Consider the following 26045-nt stretch of genomic DNA (forward strand, 5'->3'; position numbering starts at 1 on the left):
CTGCACCCACGCCTCACCTCTGCACAATACATACGCGCACACACACACACACACACACACACACACACACACACACACCTGAGGGCACTCAAAGGAGAACATGCAGAGAACATTCTAGAAATTACAGAGGACCTACTTTGCTACAGTCTACCCTTTTGCCACAAGGACAACATAATAACAATGAGAATTAGTCCTCAGACGTCCTGTTTGGCCTTAAGGTGTAATTCCGGGCTGTTCCCTGTAAACCGTCTATTAAACATGCTTTCAGAAATGACCTATAATTACGTAAAAGGCAGGCTGTCGGTAAAAGTGGATCTGGAGGTGCTGCTTAGGAGATATACCAGGATGCTGCTTGGATGTAATTGCTGGTGATTCACCGGCTTCACATTTGAATAGACAGAGACGGAAATTACCACACATCGCCCGGCGGACCTTAAATGAAAATTGGTTTAACACATTGACTGAACGTGGGGGAAAAAGGTCTTGAAGGGATCTGCTTGGATTTTACATCATAATGTCAGTTATTCATTCATAAAACTTGTCTGAATGGACTGTCTTTTTATGGAAGTAACTAACGATTGTCTCTGTTTCCAGAGGCGAGTATGACTCCACCACAGCGCCCATCCAACCCTGGTGACAGGTAGGCACTTACAGTTTTAATGCTTTGCAAACTTTTTATGTTCAGATATCAGTATAAGCTTGTGTGCAGACGTCTGCGTAAGAACCGGCATTAACGTTTTTCACAATACCGTTAAACACTGGTATATACCTATTAAAGCTTTTTTTTTTTCCTTAAGTGATTAAGTGCACTCCATCAAACAATCAACATGCATCTAAATTAGCAAAGCACATGTGAGTGCAGTATACCAGAAGAGAGCAGGACGCTATAGCAACATATTTACAAATTCTACACCTCATATGTCATTGTCAGTCACTGCCCGTTCCAGCTGTGTAGAATTTTGCCAGTTCTGCTGGAATGGCTTCTGCATGACATTTCTGTTATTTGTCAGCATGTTTCTCATGTTTTTTTTTTCTGTCAGGCCGCCTGCTGAAACGGTTAAGAAGACCAGCATTGGAAACACTGGACTGATTCTGGACAGCTCGGCGCTGAAGATGGCCGATGTGGACTCGGAGGTTCCTCCTCTCCCACCGCGCTACCGCTTCAGAGACCTGCTTTTGGGGGATCAGTCGTTTCAGAATGACGACAGGTAAAAGTGTTTCTACAGATCACACATGGGGTCCTATGTTTATAAAGAGTTTATGAGGCCTGGGTAAATGCATGCATTCTTAATACGTTTTCTGGAGCTTGAGAGTGTGTGATGAAATGAATATCAGAGGGAATCATGCAACAAGCTGTTATGTGTGTGCCTTTAATACACATTTTTGCAAGACTTCATAATATTTGGATAACATTACTTGACGGGTGCCTATATTGTGCCTTCACAACAAATGAACGTCAGTTGCGTACAATTTTCGTAAAGCAGTGGTGGTGGATAAGACTTTATATAATGTTGTCTTTATATGAAAAACACTGTAGTATATTTGTAATTTTTTTATCCTTAACTTTTAAACTAGGGCTGGGCGATATAACATTCATATCTTGATAAATGATTACACTATACACTTTTCTGAAATATTGTTGGTATGGTGATGTGTTGGTATTTTTCATGTTTGTAATAATTACAAATTAAATAGTACTGAATGGATGCCATTGATTTGATGTCTTTTTAAAAAACAACAACATCAATCTGCTTTGTCTTTGTAGGCATTAAAGAAAAGTCTCGTCAAAGTCAATTTAATGTTGTAGTTTTTTTTATTTTACTACTGATTTGTGTACAGTTTGTTAGCTAAATTATACATCGTGATACACATCGTGTATCGTAGAAATGTCCTCAAGTATACTGATATATTTTTCATATCGCTCAGCCCTATTTTATACCCTATGTAGTTTGTTTCTACTAATCTTGAAATATCTGTTCCGTTTCTGTCATATTGGCTTCATATTTCTTCATAAGGTAAATACAGTAAATACCCTTCCATAAAGGTTAAGACTGTAGGTACTGTAAATACTACATAGAACACCCTTTAAAGTTTTCTTAGTGAGCTCTTAGTAATGACAAATGAATAATGTTTACTGCAGTGCTTATGAATATGCTACGATGTGAAGGTCCAAGCACTATCTCTGTTTAGTATAAAGAATTGCACAACGACAAAAAATATTTCTTGTTGCAAGTATCAGGCACAGGTCTTTACACACACTCAGAAGATGTTTTGTACAGTTGAAGCTAGATCACATGCTCAGTGTGCTCGCTGTGTAGAAAAATGTGTGCTGAGGGAGCTGTCCTCAGATCTGGTGCTGAACCAACAGTGTTGTGAAAGAGAGAAACAGTACAAGGCTGAATGGATCAGAGTTTAAATATCACTGCAGCATTTGCTAAATGACTCAGTCCTTTATAATAAATTCAAGGCTATCTTTTGTCCAAATCTCTTTTTCTGACTTATTTCAATGACAGGAAGCTGCTGCCTATAATTATATGCTTTAAATTTCAAATGAATGTTTCATATTTCTTCCAATTCTTTAGTACACTTGAGCTTGGAGAGAAAATACGTACTTGATATGATATTGTTTTCTGTTGGTGGCTTTGATACTTTGTCACAGTGCTGTGTGCTATCCTGTGGTATTTAATATTACTGTAGGGCAACGAGATACAATAATAGATAATAGATAGCGGTCTTACGGAATAAAACTTACCATTATTCTGACTTAAAAGTGCACCCATTGCCATTTTGTGTAGAAGGTGAAAGAGTTGGTCATTAGTCAAAGCACAGCAAAGCAAAGCAAAGACAAATCCCTATATGCCACATGACAGCAAATCCCACATGACAGCAAGTAGCTGCAAGAAGGTTTAGCTGACACAGGAGTGATGGTGCACCATTCTACTGTGCAGCGTTGTATGCACAAATATGATCTGTATGGAAGAATCATCAGAAGGAAACCTTACCTGCAACCTCTTCCCAAAAGTCAACATCTGAACTACGCAAAACATCATCTAGATGAACCAGAGGCATTTTAGTGCTGTGGACCAATAAAATAAAAAGGTATTGTTAGAGACAGAAAAAAGAAGCAGGATTTGATGAAAACAACAACTTTCCAACTGTTAAGCATGGGGTGGAACATGGGGGTTATAATTTAGGGCTGTGTGGCAAGTACTGGCACAGGAAACATTACACAGGTAGACAGAAGAATGGATTCCAGGAAATATCTGCAAATTCTGTAAGCAAATGTGAGACAGAAACCAAGATTGGCTTCTGCATCTAATAAGGGCAATGATCCAAAACATACCTCAGAATCCACCAGAACTACTTCAAGAATTGCAAGCTGAAGGATTTGGAATGGCCCTCACAGTCCCTTGACTTCAGCATCATTGACAATCTATGTGTAGATCTTAAATATGCTGTGCATACAACATGACCAAAGAATATCTCCTAGATATGCTAGGAAAATATCATTAAACAAGACTGGAAAGATTCCTCACTGGCTATAAAAAACATTTGCAAGCTGTGCTAAGCAGGTACTTCATAGTGCATCCAAACCTTTGCCTATGCCACCATTACTATTATATTGTTTTCTATTTTTCATGAAATATTTTTTAAAAATTGCCACAGAGGTTGTGTTTGCTTCTTTTCACTTCAAAAATTAACAAAATATGTAATTTGGTACGGGTTGCCGACACTTTTGTATGAAACACTATATTAAAGGTGATAGATTTTCTCACATTTTATCAAACCTTCACAAATCTGAAGAAGCAAACAAAATAGTTATGTTGTGATTTATTGCCTTGGACAGACAGCTGTATTAAAAACCATCCCAGTTGCTTCACTTTCAAAAGATCCAAAAATTCTGACTCAATGTGACCATTTATTCCTGATTAGGAGGTGGTCGTTATGACACAAACACATTACTGGTCACATTAATTGTGTTAATCTTTGAAATGATGCATATAAACAATGTGCCTCCAAATAAAATAAACAAGCCAAGAATGTATTCAACCAATCAGACACTGTTATTTACATTGGTCATTGGCCATTGTTACTGTAATCTAATGACCTTTTCTGATAATGTAGGAATGTAACACATATTTTAAATTTATGTAATTTGATTACAGTTACTGATGTCAATAAAATTATGTTACTTGCATTACAAATTTATTGTTAAAAAAACAATATTAAGTAAAATGCTTTGTTTTTTTAAATCATGTTTTGCCCCGAAGATTTTTTCTTTAGCCCTGAATAATTCTCCACTCGGAGCAGTTTGTCACTAAGGAACTGAACGTCAGTAAAAGAAGTGAGCTGTGTTCACTGGAAAATACATGGAAATACTCGTGTCTTATTGGTTGATGGCTCTCAATTCTGCCAAACACTAGCTCATAGTCAGTGTGAGGAAAATGGATATACACCGTTTTTGTTTTGTTTTTTAACCAGTAAAGGGGTTGAAACTGAAACAGTAACATCCTCTCATGCTGATCAGGAAAACAAGGTGTCTAAATGTCTATATGAGTTCCAGTTTACGTGAACATGATATGAGCAGAGCATAAGGAAAGATAATGTACTTTACATGGCACTGTAGCAGCTAAACCCATACAGTGATAGCTTAGTTGTGTCTCTCCTTGGCTAGCGACACCAAACTAGCCTAGTTAGAAAAGTTTGATATTGTATCAGTCTGGTAGTTCTACAATCAGTGACAACACCCGAGACACGTTTTATGATAAACCCAGCTTTTTCTGATCATGTCATACATTGATGCTCACTAAAATTACTGAAAGAACTATGAATCACTTTGTAGTGTATTTTTGTAGTGTAGTTTGTAGGTATTGAAAGTAACGTGAAAGTAAAGTAATTAGTTATATGATTACTTTTTACATGCAGTAATCAGTAATGTAATCAAATTACGATTTTAATGTAGTAATTAGTAATCTGTAGCGGATGACTTTTTTTGAGTAACTTAGCTCATTTTATCTAAGCTCATTAATTTTCAGTCAATTCATTCAGGAAGCAAAAAATGACTAAACGTTGTTTTACAGAAATGTTTTCTTTATCATTTGTTTCACTTTACAATATATTCCATATCATGAAACATTACCCTTAAAATATTGTGAGATAATGTCATTATTCATGATGATTACTCTGCTAATTCCTCAAAATTCCACATTCTCATTATTAAATTGAATTAAAAGCAGGATTTCAGCGTGTGTATATGATATCCATTTGCCACCAAGCTTTAAATGAACTGCCTTGTTAGTGACCAGATTCCCTTCCAGTCTCATTGTTACTGTACGCTGTACACAAGCTCATAAAATATGTGTGTTCTTTATGGCTGTTCTTAAAGGAAATAAATTGCTGGCAGTAAGTTTGGTTAATGAATAGTTACCGCTCTGCTTCATTAGCAGTGGCACTTTTATCTGTTCTGTTTGTTACTGTGATCAGAGAAACCTTGGGCACTAAAACTTTGTAGCAATTGAAATGTACTTGAATGGAGGGTTCCCATTGGGTCCAAGGTATTATATTGAAAATTAGTAGTTATGATTTTGAGAAATGGATAGATTTATCTCGGCATCCCTTTGTCGCGTTGTAAAGTGTGCATGAATTTTTGTTTCTGTTTTTCTGTGATGTGCAGAAAAATGGTCTAGAAATAGGCAAAGTAAAACACCAGAATGACTCACAAATGTCACAACTGACTGTAACACAAATGTTACAGTCATTATAAGTTGCATTTTCAGTTGAATTTGGGAAAACCACTTGAAGCATTCATTGTGTTGAACTATTTCAATTGTTTTTGTTTGATTTGTTCATTGCAAACAGTTGAAAGTCTGTATATTTTGACAATAAACCTGATTTGCAATGGGGGTTGAATCATTTTGATTGCAACTGTAGCAGTTATTGTGGTAGAAACTGTTCAACTAAAATGGCAATACTTTTATATTTGACACTTAAATACAGTTAAAGATTGGTGCTTTTGTACTTTAACTCAAATAGAAATGTAAATGTAGAAATGTAATAGAAATGTAAATATGTAGACTTTCACTCGAGTAACATATTACCAAAGGTGTCTCTTCTTTCAGGAGGTTTTTTTTTTTTTACTTTGTCTGCTGTTGAATATGAATGAAAAGAGAAGCTGGTGAGGGAAATACTGTTTATAGCTGTTATATCATACTAAGTGAAAGCAGTAACTAACTTGTCTTGTGGGCATTCTACAACGTCGAAAATAACTATAAACTAGAGATGCACCGATACGAAATTTCTCAGCTGATACCGAGAACTGATTATTCAGAGTGATATTGACCGATACCGATAGTTCTGCCTTTTATGCCTTCTTTTAAATTAATAATAATTAATTCCACAATTTTGAAGGAAATGCAAATAAACACTTTATTCTCTCCATGTGAAGAAGTTGTTTCACAGTAACTGGTCTCATAAACACGAAACACATTACTCTAATTAACATCAACACATGAACTAAATTCTGAAGATTAAAGAAAGATTTCTTAACTTATTGAACGTTATTAATTCATATTAACATTGATTGAATTCTAAAAAACTCCTGTTAGTCTCACATTCACTCACCACAAACAAAAACATTTCTACTTCATCAATTACATCAAACTGGTAATATATAATATAAACTTTTTCATATATTAACATTAACTGGATATGAAATATACAACTCTGCAAATATACTTTTCTGTTCAATATATACTACTTTTTTGTCAACTCATTTCATTTAAATCTTTCTACGGTGTACTGGCGCTTTAATTCAGCGCGAGCAGCTCGAGCAGCGCAGCAAAATGTTTTTTTAAAAATTAGACTCGACGTCGAAACTCCCGCTTCACTGCCGCTCACTTCCGGTGTAAAGTTTTAGCAGTGCAGAGATTACAGAGCTTACAAACTGCAGTTTTTTTCGTCATTCCACACAAGAGACCTCTTCTTTATACACAGCATGAAATCTATGTGTTTTCCCGCCCGCTTTTGATTGACAGGATATAATCGGCCATGACCATCGGATGTTTTTAAACTATCGGCTGATACATCAGTGCATCTGTACTATAAACAGATAAAAAAACATTTCTGTCATATAGAGTAAGATGAATAAAACACTTGCTGTTATAGCGGAAAAAAAACCTTCATCCCCTGCCATTGATTATTTTCCAATAACAGCAAGCACTGTTGTGTGTTTTATTTCTTACATATTTATTCCTTGCATATTTAAATTCAATTCATCAACATGTCTTGTTCAGTTTCAACATTTGAACGCTGTATACAAAGACTGCATTTTTTTAATCGAATGATTAGTCAAAGCAGTAAAGAAAAGATTTGTTTAATATGCTTACATGATCAGTGAAATAGTGATTAGGGTTTCACTCTTATTCTTGTTTATATCTGAAAGCATTGTTTCTCACCACTATATCGGGGAATTAGTCACGCACACACACACACACAGACACACACACACACACACACACACACACACACACACACACACACACACACACACAATGAAGAGGTTGCCCTCAGTTATATGTAAAATCAAACCTGCCGTTATCACCCCTCTGCTTTGAAGTGGATAAATAATGTACGTTGTCTTAAAATAGGTAGTGAGAGAGGTTTGGTTTCCTCTCCAGAGACATGAACCAGTTTAAAGATCTGTGTTAAAGGACAGCAAAGTGACATTTCAAAATGAACCAAAATGAAAGAGTAGTAATAGTAAAAAAAAAAAGTAGAGTAAATACCCAGGGTTTGTACATTCTCATATGAAACAAGCAATGTGTGTGTGTGTGTGTGTGTGTGTATGTGTGTGCCTTCTTGTGTGCATGTATGAATGTGTGAGAGGGCATCTTTTATGTTGTATATACACTAAAGCCAGAGGGAGTTTGATATAAATAAGTTAAGTTGTTACGGCTTTTCTAAACCTCAGGGTCAAAAGATGTAATATCAGGGTTCATACAAGGTGCTTGAAGTGCTTGAATTTGGCTTGTTGAAATTTAAGTACTGGAAAACCTTGAAAATAGCCATATTTTATCTAGTGGTGCTTAAAAGGTGCTTGAATTATATAAAAAAAAAATCAACAAATATGAAATTGCTAAAACATAAAGTCTTTATTTTTGATAGAACACAAATACAATCCTTTCACTCACTGCACCCACTGACGCACCACTGCAGCCCTTCCCACTCCGCCTCCTCCTCCTCCTCCTCCTTCTCCTTCTCCTGCTATTCACTCACTCATTGTAACAGAGACAGCTCCGGTCAAATTTTCAGACCGACTTTTTTTCTTTCTTTCAAAAAAAGCACCTAGCGACAAATCTATCAACTTTTTGGGCAAACCTTAACTACTTTCCATAGAAGAAAGTGGCCATTACTGCCCCACAAGCATGTCATTCATTCTCTCTCTCTCTCTCTCTCTCTCTCTCTCTCTCTCTTTCCCTCTCTCCACAGCTATTCTGCTCAGTGAGGAGCAGTGAGGAGCAGCACATTCATTTGCTTCTAACTTTCTCTCTGAGCGACCATTTTACATGTAAATGTAACTGAAATCACTGCACACCTGTTGTCTTTAACTTATATGAATGGTGATTTTGTCAGACGATGTGGCTATAAATCAGGATTTAAGCAGAGCAGCAGCTTGGACGTGACAGCTGGTGAACATGTAGTCTCTTAACAGGCCGCGTTTCAGTCACTATTTCATACTCGTTTCGTTGTCTGACAACAGAAACAGAAAATATGTAAATGAGAAGAGCTTTATTGGAAATGCCAATATGACGCGGTGATGTAATGAATATGCTAATTAACGCACGGCATCATCTAGCGACATTTAGCGACTTTCTACTGAAAGTTGTTGGCAGAAGTGCTCCTGTCACTCACCTGGAGTATACTGACGTTATGGTGGAGACGAAGCAATGCCTGAGAAATGCTAATATAGTCCAGCATGGCTGGAAAAGGCACCATATAAAAATTGGTTGTTTTATTATTATTATTATTATAAATTTTTTTGGAATTTAAAAAGAAAAAATAAAGAATATGCCCAGTGGCTTAGTGGTTATTACGTTTTCCTCACATCTTCAGGGTTGGGGGTTTGATTCCTGTGCTGCCCTGTGTGTGTGGAGCTTGCCTCTTCTCCCCGTGCTTCAGGGGTTTCCTTCAGGTACTCCGATTTCCTCCCCGAGTCCAAAGACATGCGTTGTAGGCTGATCGGCGTCTCTAAATTGTCTGTAGTGTGTGAGTGTGTGTGTGTGTGATTGTGCCCTGCAATGGGTTGGCACCCTATCCAGGGTGTCCCCTACCTCGTGCTCTGAGTCCCCTGGGAGAGGCTCCAGGCTCCCCCATGACTCTGTGTAGGATAAGCAGTATGGAAAATGGATGGTAGTAAAAAAAGTAGTGCTTGAAAAGTCCTTGAAAGTCCTGTAATTTCATTATGTGTACGAATCTGTACGAATTCTGTAATATGGACAAATCTCCACTCAAAAGCAGAAAACACAAACAAGGTCGCAACTGGAAAATAGTAAGAATTGGGAACACACTCAGGGGTTGAAAGTAAATTGTGAACAAGCAGGAAAACACTAGGACTGTTTATACAGGCTGTGATTAGGGCTGTGGGATATCTACAAAATACTCTATTGTGGTTATGACTGTAGTAGACCTGGTTATATTTTAAAAACACACAGAGGAACCAGTGATGTGATATTAGATTTAATATGATGATATTTCATCTTATAAACTGCCATGTATCAGCCTCTCAGTTTTTTCTCTCTCTTGAAGTTAATAAAAACAAGGAAAAAACAGCTTTTCATATTACCAAGAGCACAGTGCACGGTCCTCTGACTTTCCTGAGTCGGAAAATAAAACAGCTTTACCTGTGACTGTTGCATCGACACTGAAGACTCCTTCCAAAAATCTTCTCCGCACAGAAAACTTCACATTATCAACTATTATACATGCTCTTTTAAAGTCCTCGCCTGTCTGAACTACTCTCAGAATCATGGTGTTACAGAAAATGAACCAACACCTTCTGACCAATCAGAATTCAGAATTCAACAGTGCTGTGCTATAAGGACTTTAAAAACGTTAACATTAACATTAGGCTATATTGTGAAATGACTTACACTTTATCGAAACGCCTCGGCCAGCCTGTGAGCCTCTACCTGTCTCAGGTATAGACAGTCCTGCATTAATTTTTTGTATCACTTCAATCTACCGTGTGTGAATAGCTCCATAGGGATCTATTGTTTCGAGTCAAAGGCGTCATCTCATCAAACATTCGCGTCGCTTATTCGCGCTCAGTGTGAAAGGACCATAAAGCTGCCTTTTTCACATAGGAACCTAGAGAGATCATGTGTGTGTATATATGCACACCTTACAGTGTATGCCCACATAAGGGCTGATTTTGCTTGGTGCCATATGTCATCCAGCAAAATGGTAGCTATGGAAAACGCTAATTAGTGGTTAGAATGTTTGTTTCGCACCTCCGGGGTTGGGGATTGGAATATCACCTCCACCCTGTGCGTGCAGAGTTTTTCATGTTCCCCCCGTGCTTCGGGGGTTTCCTGCAGGTACTCTGGTTTCCTCCCCAGTCCAGAGACATGCGTTGTAGGCTGATTGGTATTTCCAAAATGTATGTAGTGTGTGAACGGGCGTGCGCGATAGGTTGGCACACCGTCCAGAGTATCCCCCACTTTATGCCCCAAGTTCCCTGGGATAGGCTCCAGGCTCCCCCACGACCCTGTAATGGATGAATGGATACATAGCATTCTACTTTCTGGCCCCACCTTTAATATAATAATGTGTGTGCATACTGTTTGTGTGTGTTTTGAACGGCCTGGGTAGTGTTTTTACATTTGGAGCCATCAGATGCCAAATCATTGTACTTGGGTGAGAAAAGAATAGACTTGAATTTGTAGTGAGCTGAACTGAATTTGTATAGACATTTAAAATTGATACTTATTATAGCGGTGGTCATTTTTTTTCTCAGAATTTGAGAGCCATTTCTCTTGTTACCTGAGTCATTTTTTTAGTACAGTGTTTGGCTGCTCTGTCCACCTCTGCTTGGTCACAGAGTGTAGGCGTTCAGAGAGGGAATCTCTACATGCTTCATTATGCCAAGGGGTATGTGTGTGTGTGTGTTTACAGGTGTCGTTTATGCACTGTGATTATCTCCAGGGATGTGTTCCAAATCGAGTGGTTTGAGGTCTTTCCTTCTGCTTCTTGGGTGTGTGTGTGTGTGTGTGTGTGTGTGTATGTGTGCGTGTATATCTATGTGTGTCTGCATTTAAATATGTGGGAGCTGGAGAGCCACATAACTGACAAGTGGAAAGGGAAAAATCACTCATGTCAGAACGACTCCAGAGCACCAGCAGTTTTTCGCCGCTTCTTATTACAGCCAGTCACATCAATCTTCCCTTTCACTGTCTTTTTTACTGGATTCACTGAACCGAGACTTAATTTCAGTGGTGAGAATACAGTGCTTTTCTGCTCAGTAGAGGCAGGATTGTGGTGCCACTACGACAGAAGTGGCACACATGTCTCTAGTGTAGGCCAGGTACCTGAATTATGCACTGCGTAATGCTATCTAAAGGTGCTTTTGTTCTAGTTTTGTGTTTCTTAGCATGTGACGCTGTGTGACCAATTCTGCCTAGAAGCAATTGTTTTTTTGTGATTAAAAAGGACAGGCCTAAATGTAACCAGAATCAGCTGTCATGTTTTTGCAGACACGTGTTTTCACCTCATTGCAATCATCTACTTAATCAAAATCCCCACACAGTTTTGATGAGCCAGGACTTACCGCTGTGAGTCCAACATTTTCTCGCTGCACATGGTGTGAACATGAAATTGGTCCACACGACTGAGTTCCACAGTCAACTTACATGCTATCCAGGCAGCAGATTTGTATTGGTTTAGATGCATGTTCAGGCTTATCCTATTGGCATTAATAGCTTAATCTCTTGGCAGAGGAAACCAAGGTTTGAGCTTAGCAGGATTTATGATGTCATCAAAAAAGCCCTAGACCACCAGGTCTAAAAACAGCTTTAAAGTGTCCTCCATGTTTTACACTGGATCAGCTTATTTTTCCTTTACAGTTAGGCTTGTGCTGATAACAGAATCATCGTGTTTGGGTAATTGCATGGAAAATAACCACCATAAATAGTTAAACCAGAGGGGGGTGGCAGAGAAGACTTTGACACAGACTTTAAATGAGGTGAAAGCTGTGACTTTGTGTCAGGGACACGTAGAGGAGACGGATGCAAGTGCAGATTTTGAAATGTACTGTATATAGTTCAAAACAACAACTAAAACTATGAACACAGAAAAATAAATGACTTTTTTTTTACTTTAGGTCATGGCTTTTTTACTTTAATGAACTTGATTCACGAGCAAAATTTAGACTGTGGCGGGTGAGGGGAAAGGAAGTGCACATGTGACTGTATTACAGATTACATCATAGACTGAGCTTTGAGATGACAAAGATATGCACGGTTGGTTTGATTTATGTTCACATAACCTAGGCTACTTAAGACCATAAGACGTGTTTTGTGTAGGCTAGGAATGATATCTGCCTGCTGATTTTGACTCTTGACAACGTCAATATCAACTAAAGTGAAATTCTGAAACTGTGAACTTTTGAAACTTCTTAAAAATTATGGTGCTGATTGTGCTTAATGGTATTTTACATACTTTTTTGCGTCCAGTTCCTGACTTGTGTGGATCAACTTTCTCCTTTCTGTCCCTTTTAGCCACCACCGAGCTTCGTAAGCTATTATAAATATAGGATTTTGAGAATAAAGGTATAAAGAATAGAGAAAATTAAAAGCTGTGATTATATATAGTTGCTATTTTTTTAAAAACCCTCTAGTACTTGCTTTTTATTGGCTTGTACCCTTACACCTGAATAAATTAAATACATGTATTAAATATGACTATGTGCTATGGCTATATAATGTGCCTGTGCCTGGTAAGGGGCGTGTGGGCGAAGTCTTGTTTCCAATCGACCGGAGTTAATAGTTACTGTATAGAAACTGCTCATTACTGTACTGTTCATACATATCATACTGTTCATTTGTTTTTATGCAACTTTGTTGAGTAATGGCCAGTATGATTTATCACAAGGAGTCTGGAGTAAATATCAGGAAGATTCATGACTTTCTGATGATTAAATACTAACTTGCCTTATTTCTTGTTCATTTCGGTTCCATTAAACAAAACTCACAAATTCATGAGCCATTTAAAAGTGTATTTGCAAAGATTCTTTAAACGGTAAAACATCACGAAACTCAAAGAATATGATGACATTTTGCTTAAAAACAGTCAACGTAAATATGTGTATAATTATAATTATATGAAACTAATTTTCAGTACAGTCCACTGTGACAATGCCATAACACCTCTATGGTGCTACATAGGGGAAAATCTTATTAAACACCGTTTCATCATTACATGTGCATCTCAAAAAATTTGAATATCGTGTAAAAGTATTTTTTTTCTGTAATTTAATTCAAAAAGTTGAACTTTCATATATTCTAGATTCATTACACATAAAGTGAAATATTTCAAGCCTTTATTTTATTTTAATCTTGATGATTATGGCTCACAGCTCATGGAAATCAAAAATCCAATATCTCAAAATATTAGAATAAAGAATTTATAATTCCACTTTTTGAATTAAATTACGGGAAAAATGAGCTTTTCCATGATATTCTCATTTTTTGAGATGCACCTGTATAATCAAGGTAATATTTGAGAAAAAAAAATATTTGAAGTGTTTTCTGTACACAATGGTGAAGTCTGTGAACAATGGTGGTATAATGAGCAGCTTCTTCTTCATGATTTAATCTCCGTCCTTTGCAGCAGTGTTTTGTTCCACATTTTAAAGATATGATGAGAGACCTGATGAAGCAACCTTATTACAAAACATACAAAAATGTTTGTATTTAGAGCATGCTTAACATCAAAGCATTACGTGTAATATATAACAAAGAAAATACTTTTAAAGGCCATATGTCTACTAGTGAGTGCTCATTCATGTCAATTGGCTATTGTGTAAAGTGGGAATTTTACTACCATGACCTTTTATATGAAGAAGCCTCTGGGCCTAATTTATAAACCTCATGAGATCTCATGAATATTTAATCGCTACAGATGTATGTATAATGCCCATATTATTGTCAGCAATGTGTTCAGTAGTTTTATGTATACTATCCACTCAAGTACATAGCAATTATGTGTATATTACCAGTGTTGTGTCAGGGTCCATGTCATTAAGTTGTAACTTTTAAATAGATACAGTGAGGTCACTTTCACAAAGAAATCACCAAAACTATTTTAAAACATTGTAAAATGTTTTTTTTTTTTTTAAGTTTTACTAGTATCTCAATTAGGCTGAAATACTATTACTATTGAGAAGCTGCTTTTAAAGGCGCTCTATAAAATAAAGTGTATTATTATTATTATTATTATTATTATTATTATTATTATTATTAATTTAAACAATTTGGTTGTCAAAGCAACTGCTATCACAGCGAAGTACATACAAGCAAACACATATACTATACATAAATTAGAACCTAAGAGAACGTAAAACTGTTTAAACGACAACATTCACAAGACACAGCACAAACAAACTGGGCTCAGTAGCCCAGCTATTTACATGTAGTTTACAAGATTAACATGGGACAGCAAGGGCCAAAACCTGATTATTTCTAACTTCTAGCTTCTAGCTATAGTTAAATTGCAGTCCATGTACTTGTTAGGCTTTTATGACAGACTTTTATAGAATCATCTACAGTATAAAACATTATACACAAGTGTTATTATAAAGTAGAACAAACACACTATTCATCTATAAAGCCTCGTGCTTTTTTATATGCGAGAAAAAAAATATTAAATGAATTAGAACATCTCCTGGTCTTTTTCCAATCTTTAACTGTCCAGGTTTGATGAGTCGGTGCTGACTGTAGCCTCAGATTCTTGTTCTTGGCTTACAGGAGTGGCTTTTGCTGTTGTGTCCCATCTGCTTTAAGGTTTGATGTGTTGTGCATTCTGAGATGCTTTTCTGCTCACCACGGTTGTCGAGTGTGATTAAATGTGGAGTGTTGGATTCACGTCTGCTGCCGGAGCAGCCGGGGCTGGATATTTAAGTAAAACATAAAGTGGGACGGTCTTTATTAGTTTGATGATAAGTACATACATGTCATACCACTAGTATGCAAAACACTTACAGCACGCAAAGAAGAAATACTAGTAATGTTAATCTGTGTTTGTTCTCCCTTATAATATCAGCAAAATGACCTTTTTGATGTCCGTCTACGTACACTTTTTAATCTGGAGGTGTTTAGCCTTCCTCTTATGCTTGTATGAGTCTGGAGGTGTTTAATGAGCGCGTGTGAGTGTGATGGCTGATGGGAGGTGAGTGCTCAGCTAGCTGCGCTGGGCACTTTGAGTGGTTCGTCATCCGCTACAGTCTAGACTAAAGGCCACATTAGTCACTGATGTACTGTACAGCGAGTGGGCGGGTAGCAGAAAGCCTTACCGTCAGGAAAAGAAGAAAAAAAAACATACAGGCAAGGGCACGATCATGTAACGAGGATGTTCTCTCAAATGGTTAATCAGCACACTGTGTGATTGAGGCAGGTCTCCTCCTCTAAATTGAATTGAATAGATTTCATGTGGTTTGAACATTGATCAAGGCTTATGGTGGTTGCCCCATCACTTCCTGGATTTATGTTAACTCACTGTTACCATGTCTGTGAAAATCATCTCATCTTTAAAGGAGCTTTTTTTTGCACTATAGGCTTCATTCGATGTCTATATTATACACTCACCAACCACTTTATTGGGAACGTTTGTACACCTAATTATTCATGCAGTTATCTGTTCAGCCAGTCATATTTCAGCAGTGCAATGCATAACATTATGCTGATACAGGTCAAGAACGTTGGTTAATGTTCACATCAAACATCAAAATGGAGACATCGGGACTTCTGTCAGCCAAGAACAGCAACTTTAGGCTAAAGTGGGCACAGGCTCACTGAAACTGTAGTATTGAAGAACTACCTAAAGTTCCTGTTCTTGGCAGACAGAAGTGGAACCTGATGTGGTCTTCTGCTGTTGTAGGCTATCCACCTCAGGGCTCAATGTTTTGTGCATTCTGAGATGCTTTTTAGCTCACCGCAGTTGTAAAGAGTGCTTATTTGAGTTACAGTAGCCTTCCTATCAGCTCAATTCTCCTGTGATGTCTCTCATCAGCAAGGTGTTTCCACCTACAGAACTGCCTTTCACTGGATGTTTTTTCTGGGTAACCATTCTGGGTAAACTCTATGAAACTGTCAACTCTATCAGTACCACAGTCAAAGTCACTGAGATCACATTTTCCTCCATTCTGTTGTTTGATGTGAACATTACCTGGAGCTCTTGACCTGTATCTGCATGATTTTATGCGTTGCATTGTGATGGACTGTGAAGTACTTTTCTGATTTTTTTCTTCATAAAGATGCAAGCAGGCACAAACCTGTAGAAGAGGAATCGTTTCATTGAAGCTTCGTGTACATACACGGATGTTGTCCCTTCAACATTCAGTCCTCAACTGCCTACAGGCCAAAAACCCTTTCTCAAAACATCTTACTTAGGCTGCTAAGCCAAGGTCAGCACACAGATAAAACTGTCTCCTCGGTCCTGGCAAACGCATCCTGTTCACAATAGATGGATTGTAAGGAGGTTTTGATTAACACATAAATATTGAGAACATGCTCCAGTAAGTCTGAAAATTACATACCATACCATACTGTAAATACAGCGATATAATGAAAAACCATAACTATTCTTCAGTTGAATAATTGCACGAGCAGGTCTACAGATGTCCCTAATAAAGTGATTGGTGAGTGCATCATCGGTGCAACCTTATGATTCTATTTGTCCGTATGAAATTTTCTTGCAGTGCTGAAAATGAGCTCTCAAGCCATGCCCTGACAATTAAATTAGCGGTTGAATTGACACTGTTGAAGCCCTGGTTGTCGGGTGTAATAAGATGCTTCAGGGGGAAAAGAGAGAAGGAAACTGTTTGTGTGTGTCATGGTGCTCAGTGCAGTGTGAAGAGATGCAGTCTCAGGGGTTAGATTCGACAGGAGAGTGGAGGATTTAGTGCTCTTACGCGACCAGAACTGTTAATGCAGAGCCTCATGAAAATCTTACTGAGAGAACTAGATTGTACGCCACAGTGTTTGGTAAGGCAACAGCAGGGGGTATTAGAAGCAACAGGTTGGTGTTTTGTGCTCCAGCAATTTAGCTGCTTAGCGTCTAGTGGAAATACATCAACATCATTTTCTACTATAATGCTCTGCATATCCACAATGTTCTGTATTTCAATCTCATGCCAAAGCATGTTCGAAATAATCAAAATGTACTGAACATATGAGCATAACAGTTCTGCGCAGTCATGATGCCTTTCATGCTGAAAGGCAACTGATCAGATACGAAACTGATCAAATATTAATCCTGTTTCACATTCAGACATAACATGCACTTCACATTCAGCAGAATCACTGTTCAATCCCCACAAACTCAGATGTGTAAATGATTTCTCTGAGACGTCACCATGATATTTTAGGCGCTAGTGATGATTGCGCGGCAGTTCTCAGCCAAGCAATTCCACGGCAAATAATTAGTTGCATTCACACATCTGTTTAATATTCTGTGTTCACCCTCTGTCTATTTTTTTCCCTCTGCTTTTAGTGCAATAGTGTTATTAAATGCTCAAGCCCGTGGATGGATTGCACTATAGACATTGACAAATATGATTCATTATACAAGATATACGTGGTTTGCTTGTTAATACATAATTTTTGGACTTTGGATACTTTGTTTATTTTGGTTTCCTTTGGTTTCTTCAGTCGTTCATATGTATGCATTATGAGTAGTTTTCTTTCTGTTCACTGTCTTTTAATTCCTCTGTGTCTTCAGGCAGGCTCAGCGTCTGTGTGCAGTCTGGCTATAAAACCACACGCTGACATTACAGTCCCCTGTTGGTTGATGTTTTGTAAGGGATTTTATTGTCGCCGGGTTGAAATTAAACCGTTTCTATGCCTTATGTATACAGTACATTTTAAGGTATTCTTTTCCAAAATGCTGCAATAGGAATGTTGTATATCAAATAAATAAATAAATAAAGTAGCGCACACTTTGCTTAAGAGTCAAAAGCAGTACATACTGCCAAACTTTCCCTAGAGCCCTAATGAAATTGTACACCTGTGCCTTGGCTGTTCATTTGCATATACCTCATCATAACACTTAGAGTTTTGCTGCAAGGTGAGTTTAAGTTGTTGTGAGTTACAGTATTTAACAACATAGCAGTTACAGGTTAGAGCTTGCTTAAAATCCCATGAAGAACTGTCCTCACTCTCATAACTATATATTCTATGCTTATAAGTTCGATTAGTAGCAGTAGGATGACACAATTACTAATGAGATCTTTCTCCAGGGTGACGCAAAAGTCTCCATACTTAGAGGACTATGTATGCCAGTACCACGTCGATTGTGCCTCCATCAGTGGATGTTCATAGACATCCACTTCTCGGTTGGTCCGCAACACTAACACACAAGACTGATCTGAAAAAATATATATAACATAAGCTAAATATGAAAAATTCTGGAAGACATTTTGCTAAAAACTGTTCATTTCCCCTATGTATGGAGACTTTTGGGACACCCTGTAGAACAAAAATACAATAAAGGATGTTTTAGATTTGAAATTGGATTTAAATTTAGTGCTAAACGCTGCTGATATACAATCCAAGTGAAAAAATGTAACCCAATAAGTCATCTGCAGAAATGGATGCGCAACTAAAGCTTGAAAATAGAAATGATGGATTAGCTCATAAAAAGCTGAGGCCTTAGACAACTTGGGTCATCCATCCAGTCATGGATGACGTTTGGTAAAACTGCAACTAATATCTGGTATCTGGTTTTCTGGTTTCATTATTAAACTTTCCTTACATACATTTACAATAGTCTGTCTTGGGTTTACTATGGTGCTTATTGTAGATATACTGTAGTTATTCATTCTGGAGTAGTATCATGATTTTCCTGTGATAATACAATACAAATAGTATTTTTATGTTAACTGGTTATTATACTCTTGATAATGACATTAATGAGTCTTTATTTGTCACATATACATTACAGCACAATGAAATTCTTTTTTCTTCACATGTCCCAGCATGTTAGGAAGTTGGGGTCAGAGCGCAGGGTCAGCCATGATACAGCGCCCCTGGGGTTAAGGGCCTTGCTCAGGGGCCCAACAGTGGCAGCTTGGCAGTGCTGGGGCTTGAACCCCCGACCTTCCGATCAGAAACCCAGAGCCTTAACTGTCAAGCATGCACTGCCTCACCATGGCTTTTACTGTTAACTCTTATGACAATACTGTACTGTAGATTACTATATTGTTGACTGGGTTGCTGTTCAATATAGAAGAACAATTGGGCATAGTGTTGCTGCCTCACAGCTCCAGAGTTGAGGGTTTAATTCTGAGTTACTGTCAATGTGGAGTTTGACATTTTCTCCCCCTGGCTGTGTGGATTTCTTCTGGGTTCTCAGGTTTCCTCACATTGCCCAAAATCATGCCTGTAGATATACTGGCAACTGTGAATGAGTGAGTGATTGTGTGTGTGTGTGTGTGTGTGTGTGTGTGTGTGTGTGCGTGTGTGTGTGTGTGTGGTGTGCTACGGTCATCCCTCGAAGGGTGTATTCTAGAGGTCGACCGATTTTACCGATACCAGTGAGTAAGTTGAGCAGTGCCTGCTGATAACCGATTAATCAAATGATAGTAAAATAGACAGTACTGTCTGTACCATGAAAATTTACTGGATTTACTGAAATAAATCAGTGCTGATAGATCGGTTTTGTGATTTCTAGTGTATTCCCACTTTGTGTCTAGTTTCACTGGGATAGGCTTCGGACCCACCATTACCCTGAGCAGTTAATTAATTGATGGATGGATCTGGAGCACATCCTAGGAACACTAGAAGTTAGGAGGGGATACACCCTGGACTCACAAACTAACTTACACAAGGGGCAATTTCGAGCTGTCAGTCCACTCACTAGGATGTTTTTGGAGGTGGGAGAAAACCAGAGAACCCAGAGGAAACCCAAGCAGATATAGGGAGACCATGCAAAGCTCCACACAATCAGTAATCCAAGCTCAGTAATCCAAGTTTAGTCATTTATTATGTGATATCACTTTCTTCCAGGATTAAGGTGCAGTTTTATTATGTAATAAAAAGTACTGTAGCAGGCGTGCATCATACTGTTCATGCATTACACAACAAACTCCTAAATTATACATTCGCATTCAGAGCATGATGCTTTTATCCAGAGCAAGTGTCTAACTTGCTAAGTTCTGCAAATCCACATAATGGACAGATTCACTAACAGGGTGACATAGTGACCATAGTGGTATAACCATGGTTTGCTATCCTTTGGCTTCTCTGCCACCAGAAAAACCATAACTTGACAGCAAAATCAGTTTCTGCTGTCCCTGTGAGTGTGGAGTGTGTGACTGTGAATTTTTCCAAATACAGAGAAATAGCAGAACACAAGCACAGCTCTCCACCTCCATCTGCCGTTTTGGGCTGAGAACTGAAGCGTAACTGCTGAATGAGGTGTTGTGAGTGCTGTGGCACATTTCTGCTTATCATCTACTGTTGCTGCTATGATCATGATGGGATTAAAAAAAAATAGGATGTCGAACTTAGTTAGCGTGTTTGGTTGCCCTGCGGCAATTTGGTGTTTAGTCAGAGGAGACGCTTCATTAATTCTATGTCAGAAGGATTTATGCAAGTTGTTTACATGATTGATGAACTACAAACTATGTTGATTCCCAAATGATCACTGCATAGATTTTAATTTACTAATGTTGTGATGAGCATAATTTGTTGTCATTTATAAATGGAAATCAAATTGCAGTGAGCACAAATGCCCTCACCTCTGTTCGATGTGAAGGGAAAGGTGTATAGATCGCGTAATTCTCATATCTACCACACGGTGTCTCTCTGTTAGCTCTGTCTCCTCAGTAATGTTACATAACAGCCACATCCAGGAGGCGGGAGAGCAGAGATACAGCAGCATATTCACACTCCATCCATGCAGTCTTACTGTCACACGTAGAAACATCTGAACACATTCACTGTATTATTAACGCTTTAGAGTGTCAAGTTAACCGTTGTTGTTCGTTCATCCATCCATTTTCTGAACCACTTATCCTTATTCCAGGAAACTCTGGGCACAAGGCAGGGGACACCCTGGATGGGGTGGCAACCCATCGCAGGGCACAACTGCACACACACTCACACACTATGGACAATTTAGAGATGCCAATCAGCCAACAGTATGCAGCACGGGGAACATTCAAGCTCCGTGCACACAGTTCAGAGGTGGGATTCGAGTCCTCAACCCCAGAGGTGCGAGGCAAACGTGTGACCCCACACGTATATATATACTATTAAACCATAATAAAATGAAATATAGTTCGAGCCTTGCTGATCCTGCATACACATAGGCCTGCCACAATTCTGAAATTTTAACTGACTATTAATTGTGATTAATTGAATGATCTTTTTTGATGATTTTGCCACTTTTATAATAATATCATAAAAACAGTATGTTAATGTGCATATATGACTGTTTATGAACACAGCAGTGTGCAGCATTGCAGACTCACAGTTCCAGGGTTCTAGGTTTGATCCCAAGCTCAGGTTACTGTGTTGTTTCTCCCCATGTCCATGCATGTTTCCTGCCACTGTACAAAAACCTGCAGATAGATGGATCGGCTATGCTAAATTGCTCCTGGGTATGAATGTATATGCATGGTGCCATGTGATAGACTGAAATGAATTTTCTCAAACCTTACCTGGATAAAGCAGTTACTGAAGATGAATGAATTACATTTCTGACACAAATAAAAACTTATGTATTACTTAAATAGACTAAAAACATATTACTGAACAATAAACAATAATCAGAATCAGAAGCAGTATAACACTAAAATCCGCATCCAAGAAGATGAATGGAAAATGTCCTTTAGCACCACCTCTGGTCACTTTGAGTACTGAATAATGTCATATGGGCTCTCTTATGCTCCATTGGTGTTCCAGTGCTTCATCAATGGTGTCCTCTGAGACATGCTGGGCAAGTTCGTCATTGCATAGATGGATGACATATTGATTTACTCCCCATCCAAAGAAATACACAGGTCTTGACTCATCTCTAAGAAAAACATCTCTCCATCAAGGGGGAGAGAAATGTTTCCAAGGTCTTGCTCTTAGGATGCATAATCAGGCCTGGAGGAGTTCTCATGGCTCAAGACAAAGTTACAACAATCAAGAACTGGGCCATTCCCACCACCATCAAGGAGCTGCAGAGGTTTCTGGGGTTTGCCAAATTTTATAGGTGATTCATCAGGGACTTAAGTTCCATTGCTGCACTCCTCACGTCACTGATCAAGAAGCGACCCAAAAAGCTCCACTGGAATGACTCAGCTAACCAAGCATTTGAACATCTCAAGAGGGCATTCACTTCAGTGACTATCCTGAAACAACCTGATCCTTCCAGACCCTTCATAGTTGAGGTGGACACTGTATTATCACAGAGGTTTGGTGAGAGACCCAAGCTCCATCCAGTGGCTTTTTTTTTTTCTTCTCTCCAGCAGAATTAAACTATGATATCAGAAACAAGGAGCTCCTTGCCATCAGGCTGGCCCTGGAGGAATGGCATCACAGGCTGGAAAGACAACTTCTCCTGTTTGAAATCTGTACTTACCACAAGAATCTTTAATACATCAACACTGCCAAATAACTACAGTCACGCCAAGCACACTGGGCCTTATTTTCTGCCCGATTTCACTTCACACTCTCATACTTACCAGGTTTCAAGAACACCAAAACATATATCTCATATATCTCCAAGGATATATTTATATCCTGGCTCTCCCAAAGAGAACATAGAAGAATGCATCTTGCCACAGTCACGATTTGTGGGGGCTTTCAGCTGGGAGTTCGACCATGAGTTTGACATAAGTTCTGAACAGAGAATCTGTCTTTTGCTGTCCAGTCAGCAAAAAAGTATGTGCCAACCCATCTCACAGACAAACTCATCATGTAGGCACACACCTAACCAGCTACAGAATACCCAGGTACCCACAGAACTCAGCTCCTGCAGAGTAAATTTTGGTGGCCCCACATTCTCCCCACATGACATTCATAAGTTCATCACCTTGTGAACCTTGCCAGCCAGACAACTACTCCCAGCAACCATGGTCTTACATAGCAACAGCTTAACTCGTCTTCAACCAGGTATTTTGGCATCCCAGAAGATATTTTGAGTGACGGGGGCACAATTCACATCATGAATATGAGGGAGCATCAAAAAGCTGGGGGTATCTGGTCTGGTCAGAACTCTATCAATACCACCCAGCTCACCCCATTCCACTGTGTCCTCATCACACTACAATCCCAAAAATGCATCGCCGCCTACAAAGATGGCCATTACAAACAACAACTCCCAACCTCCTTCACAGCCTACATAAGCTGGGTCATGTTCTCAATCGCCATCATACTAATCACACACACACCTGGACTTATAACACTCCCATAAACACTCCTCAAAACCTACTGTTCTTTGCAATGTACCAAGTCGTATATCCCATGTGTTTTTGAAATACTGATTATTGATCTGGTTTCTGGTTTCATGGTTTTTGATTCTCGTACTTTTCCTGACCCTTTTCTTTTTTATGACTATGACCTTGCCTTATGTTTTGGATTTGTTTACCAGTTTTTAAATAAAGCATGATACCTGCAACTTCCACTATCTCTGCTGCCTGAAAAATATACTAGCAAAAAAAAGTTTAACTTTCAACAGAAAAGTTACAACTAATTAGTAATTGTACTAAATAGTTAAGAGATCAGAAACCTTTGACTGAGAATAATGAAAACGATTACGCAACAAGAAACTACGTACATATATTTTCTATTTAAACATGATTTTGGATTGTAATAATGAATTGTCCATCCATCCATCCATTACTGGGTTGTGGGGAACCTGGAGCCTATCCCAGGGGGCATAGGGCACAAGGCAGGTGACACCCTGGACAGGGTGCCAATCCATCACAGGACACAATCACACACACATTCATACACTACGGACACTTTTGGACATACTAATCAGCCTACAATGCATGTATTTGGATTGGGGGAGGAAACCCCTGAAGCACGGGGAGAAAATGCAAATGCCGTGCACACAGGGCCACAGCAGGAATTGAACCCTCAACCCTGGAGATGTGAGGCAAATGTGCATGAATTTATACAGTGACAAGAATTTGATTCTGTACCAACTATGAAATGTCGTTCACTGGAATATTAAATTGTGAATCATTAATGCTTTGCTGCTTTATGATGAAGAAGGCTGTAGGTGTAGAGTATAAATTTAGAAACGAAGGTGTTAACAAGGAAAATGTGCAGGGAACAAATTACAGTGGGACTACACTGACAGTTCATTTTGATGAGAAAAGAGAAGAAAGGAGCTCAGCAGCATCTCTGCTCAAGGGTTCCCAATCTGATGGAATAGTTAAGTGTCACTAGGCCATCATCACCACCATCATCATAATCATCATCAACAACTAATGCTGAAAAATGATGATGGCAACATCAGCATCAAATATCTTCCAGTACATTTACCATTGCAGTTTTCTCTGTTATTGCAATATGCCAAATTTGTCTACCTCTTTAATCTATGTCCAGAAAATCACATCATGCTGTGGCAAACAAGTCTGAGTGGCTAAACCTGCCTGTCTGCTCTGCCTGCCTGAGAGACACTGAGACAGGCTGCTAATGTTAGGTTTTCATTTTGTAATTGCATGGCAAGAGACAGCTCTTAAATGTATATTTTGTGAACAGGGGGTTAGAGTACCTAGTATGTTCACCTAAGGTGTGTGTGTGTGTGTGTGTGTGTGTGTGTGTGTGTGTGTGTGTGTGTGTGTGTGTGAGGACAGAAGGTTTCTCATTTGCCTACAGCTGAATCAGAGTGAGAGAGAAAAGTTCCTCAGTGTTGGAGCTGTACTTTTGACTAATTATTTTGACCCAGGAATGGGCAATACCAGCTTTATGGACGTGATATTTCAGCCCATTTTGAATCACAAGATCATTTGTCTGCCTAACCCTAGCATCAGTAAGAACTATATAACTATAAAAATCTATCTATCTATCTATCTATATATATATATATATATGCACTCACTGTCCACTTTAATAGGAACAGCATACTGTGAGTGTAAATGTACAGTCTATATTACACATAGTATACAGTAGTTTGTTTGCATTGTGGGTGTGACTTGGAGACTTTTTGGGAGACTACACGTTTTCAAACATGAATTTTAACACCTTTACAGGAAACAGATATTTAAGGAATAAAACATGACAGTGTTTGCTGTTATAAGAAAATAATCAACGACAGGGTGGTGTGATGTGGCCTGAAGTGAATTTGAGTTATTATTACCAGCCTGAAATTGATTATTTTCCTATAACTTTGCATCCCAATGAGTTTTATACCTCTTGTAGTACAGCAGTTTTCCAACCATGGCAATTTTTAATTTTTTACTGAATGTCACATATTTTTTAACCGCTTATAAGATTGTTATCATTTTCATTATAGCAGATATAAGCAATCATTCCCACAGAAGCCACAATTGTTTCTCTTTCTTGAAGTTAATAAGAAAAATATGCAGCTTGTGAAGTTCAGAGAAACTGGAATGTGTAAACTCTGTTCTGAAGACTCTCTTGTGGTGGAAAACATCCTGACCATTACAAAGCACTGAAATTGGAGACTTCTTCCATAAATGGTAAATACGCATCTCCTTATAGAAAGCTTAATCATATCAACAACTATACTTTTTAAAATAACATTTTTAAAAAATTTAAATAGCAACATTTTAAACTATCTATTTATTTTGTTTGGATTATGTGGATTAT

At 38.4% G+C, this 26045-nt stretch overlaps 1 protein-coding gene across 1 annotated transcript in view; it reads left to right on the forward strand.

Moving 5' to 3' along the window:
- kcnt1b (potassium sodium-activated channel subfamily T member 1b) overlaps positions 1-26045 on the forward strand; it is a 98977-nt gene that overhangs the window by 2787 nt on the left and 70145 nt on the right. The window contains exons 2-3 of the mRNA XM_053610152.1: positions 595-640; positions 1041-1208. Of these exons, the coding sequence (XP_053466127.1) occupies positions 595-640; positions 1041-1208 (214 nt within the window). The remainder of the gene's footprint in view (positions 1-594; positions 641-1040; positions 1209-26045) is intronic.

Source organism: Ictalurus furcatus, chromosome 22 (genome assembly GCF_023375685.1).
Source record: "Ictalurus furcatus strain D&B chromosome 22, Billie_1.0, whole genome shotgun sequence".
NCBI classification, from domain to species: Eukaryota; Metazoa; Chordata; class Actinopteri; order Siluriformes; family Ictaluridae; genus Ictalurus; species Ictalurus furcatus.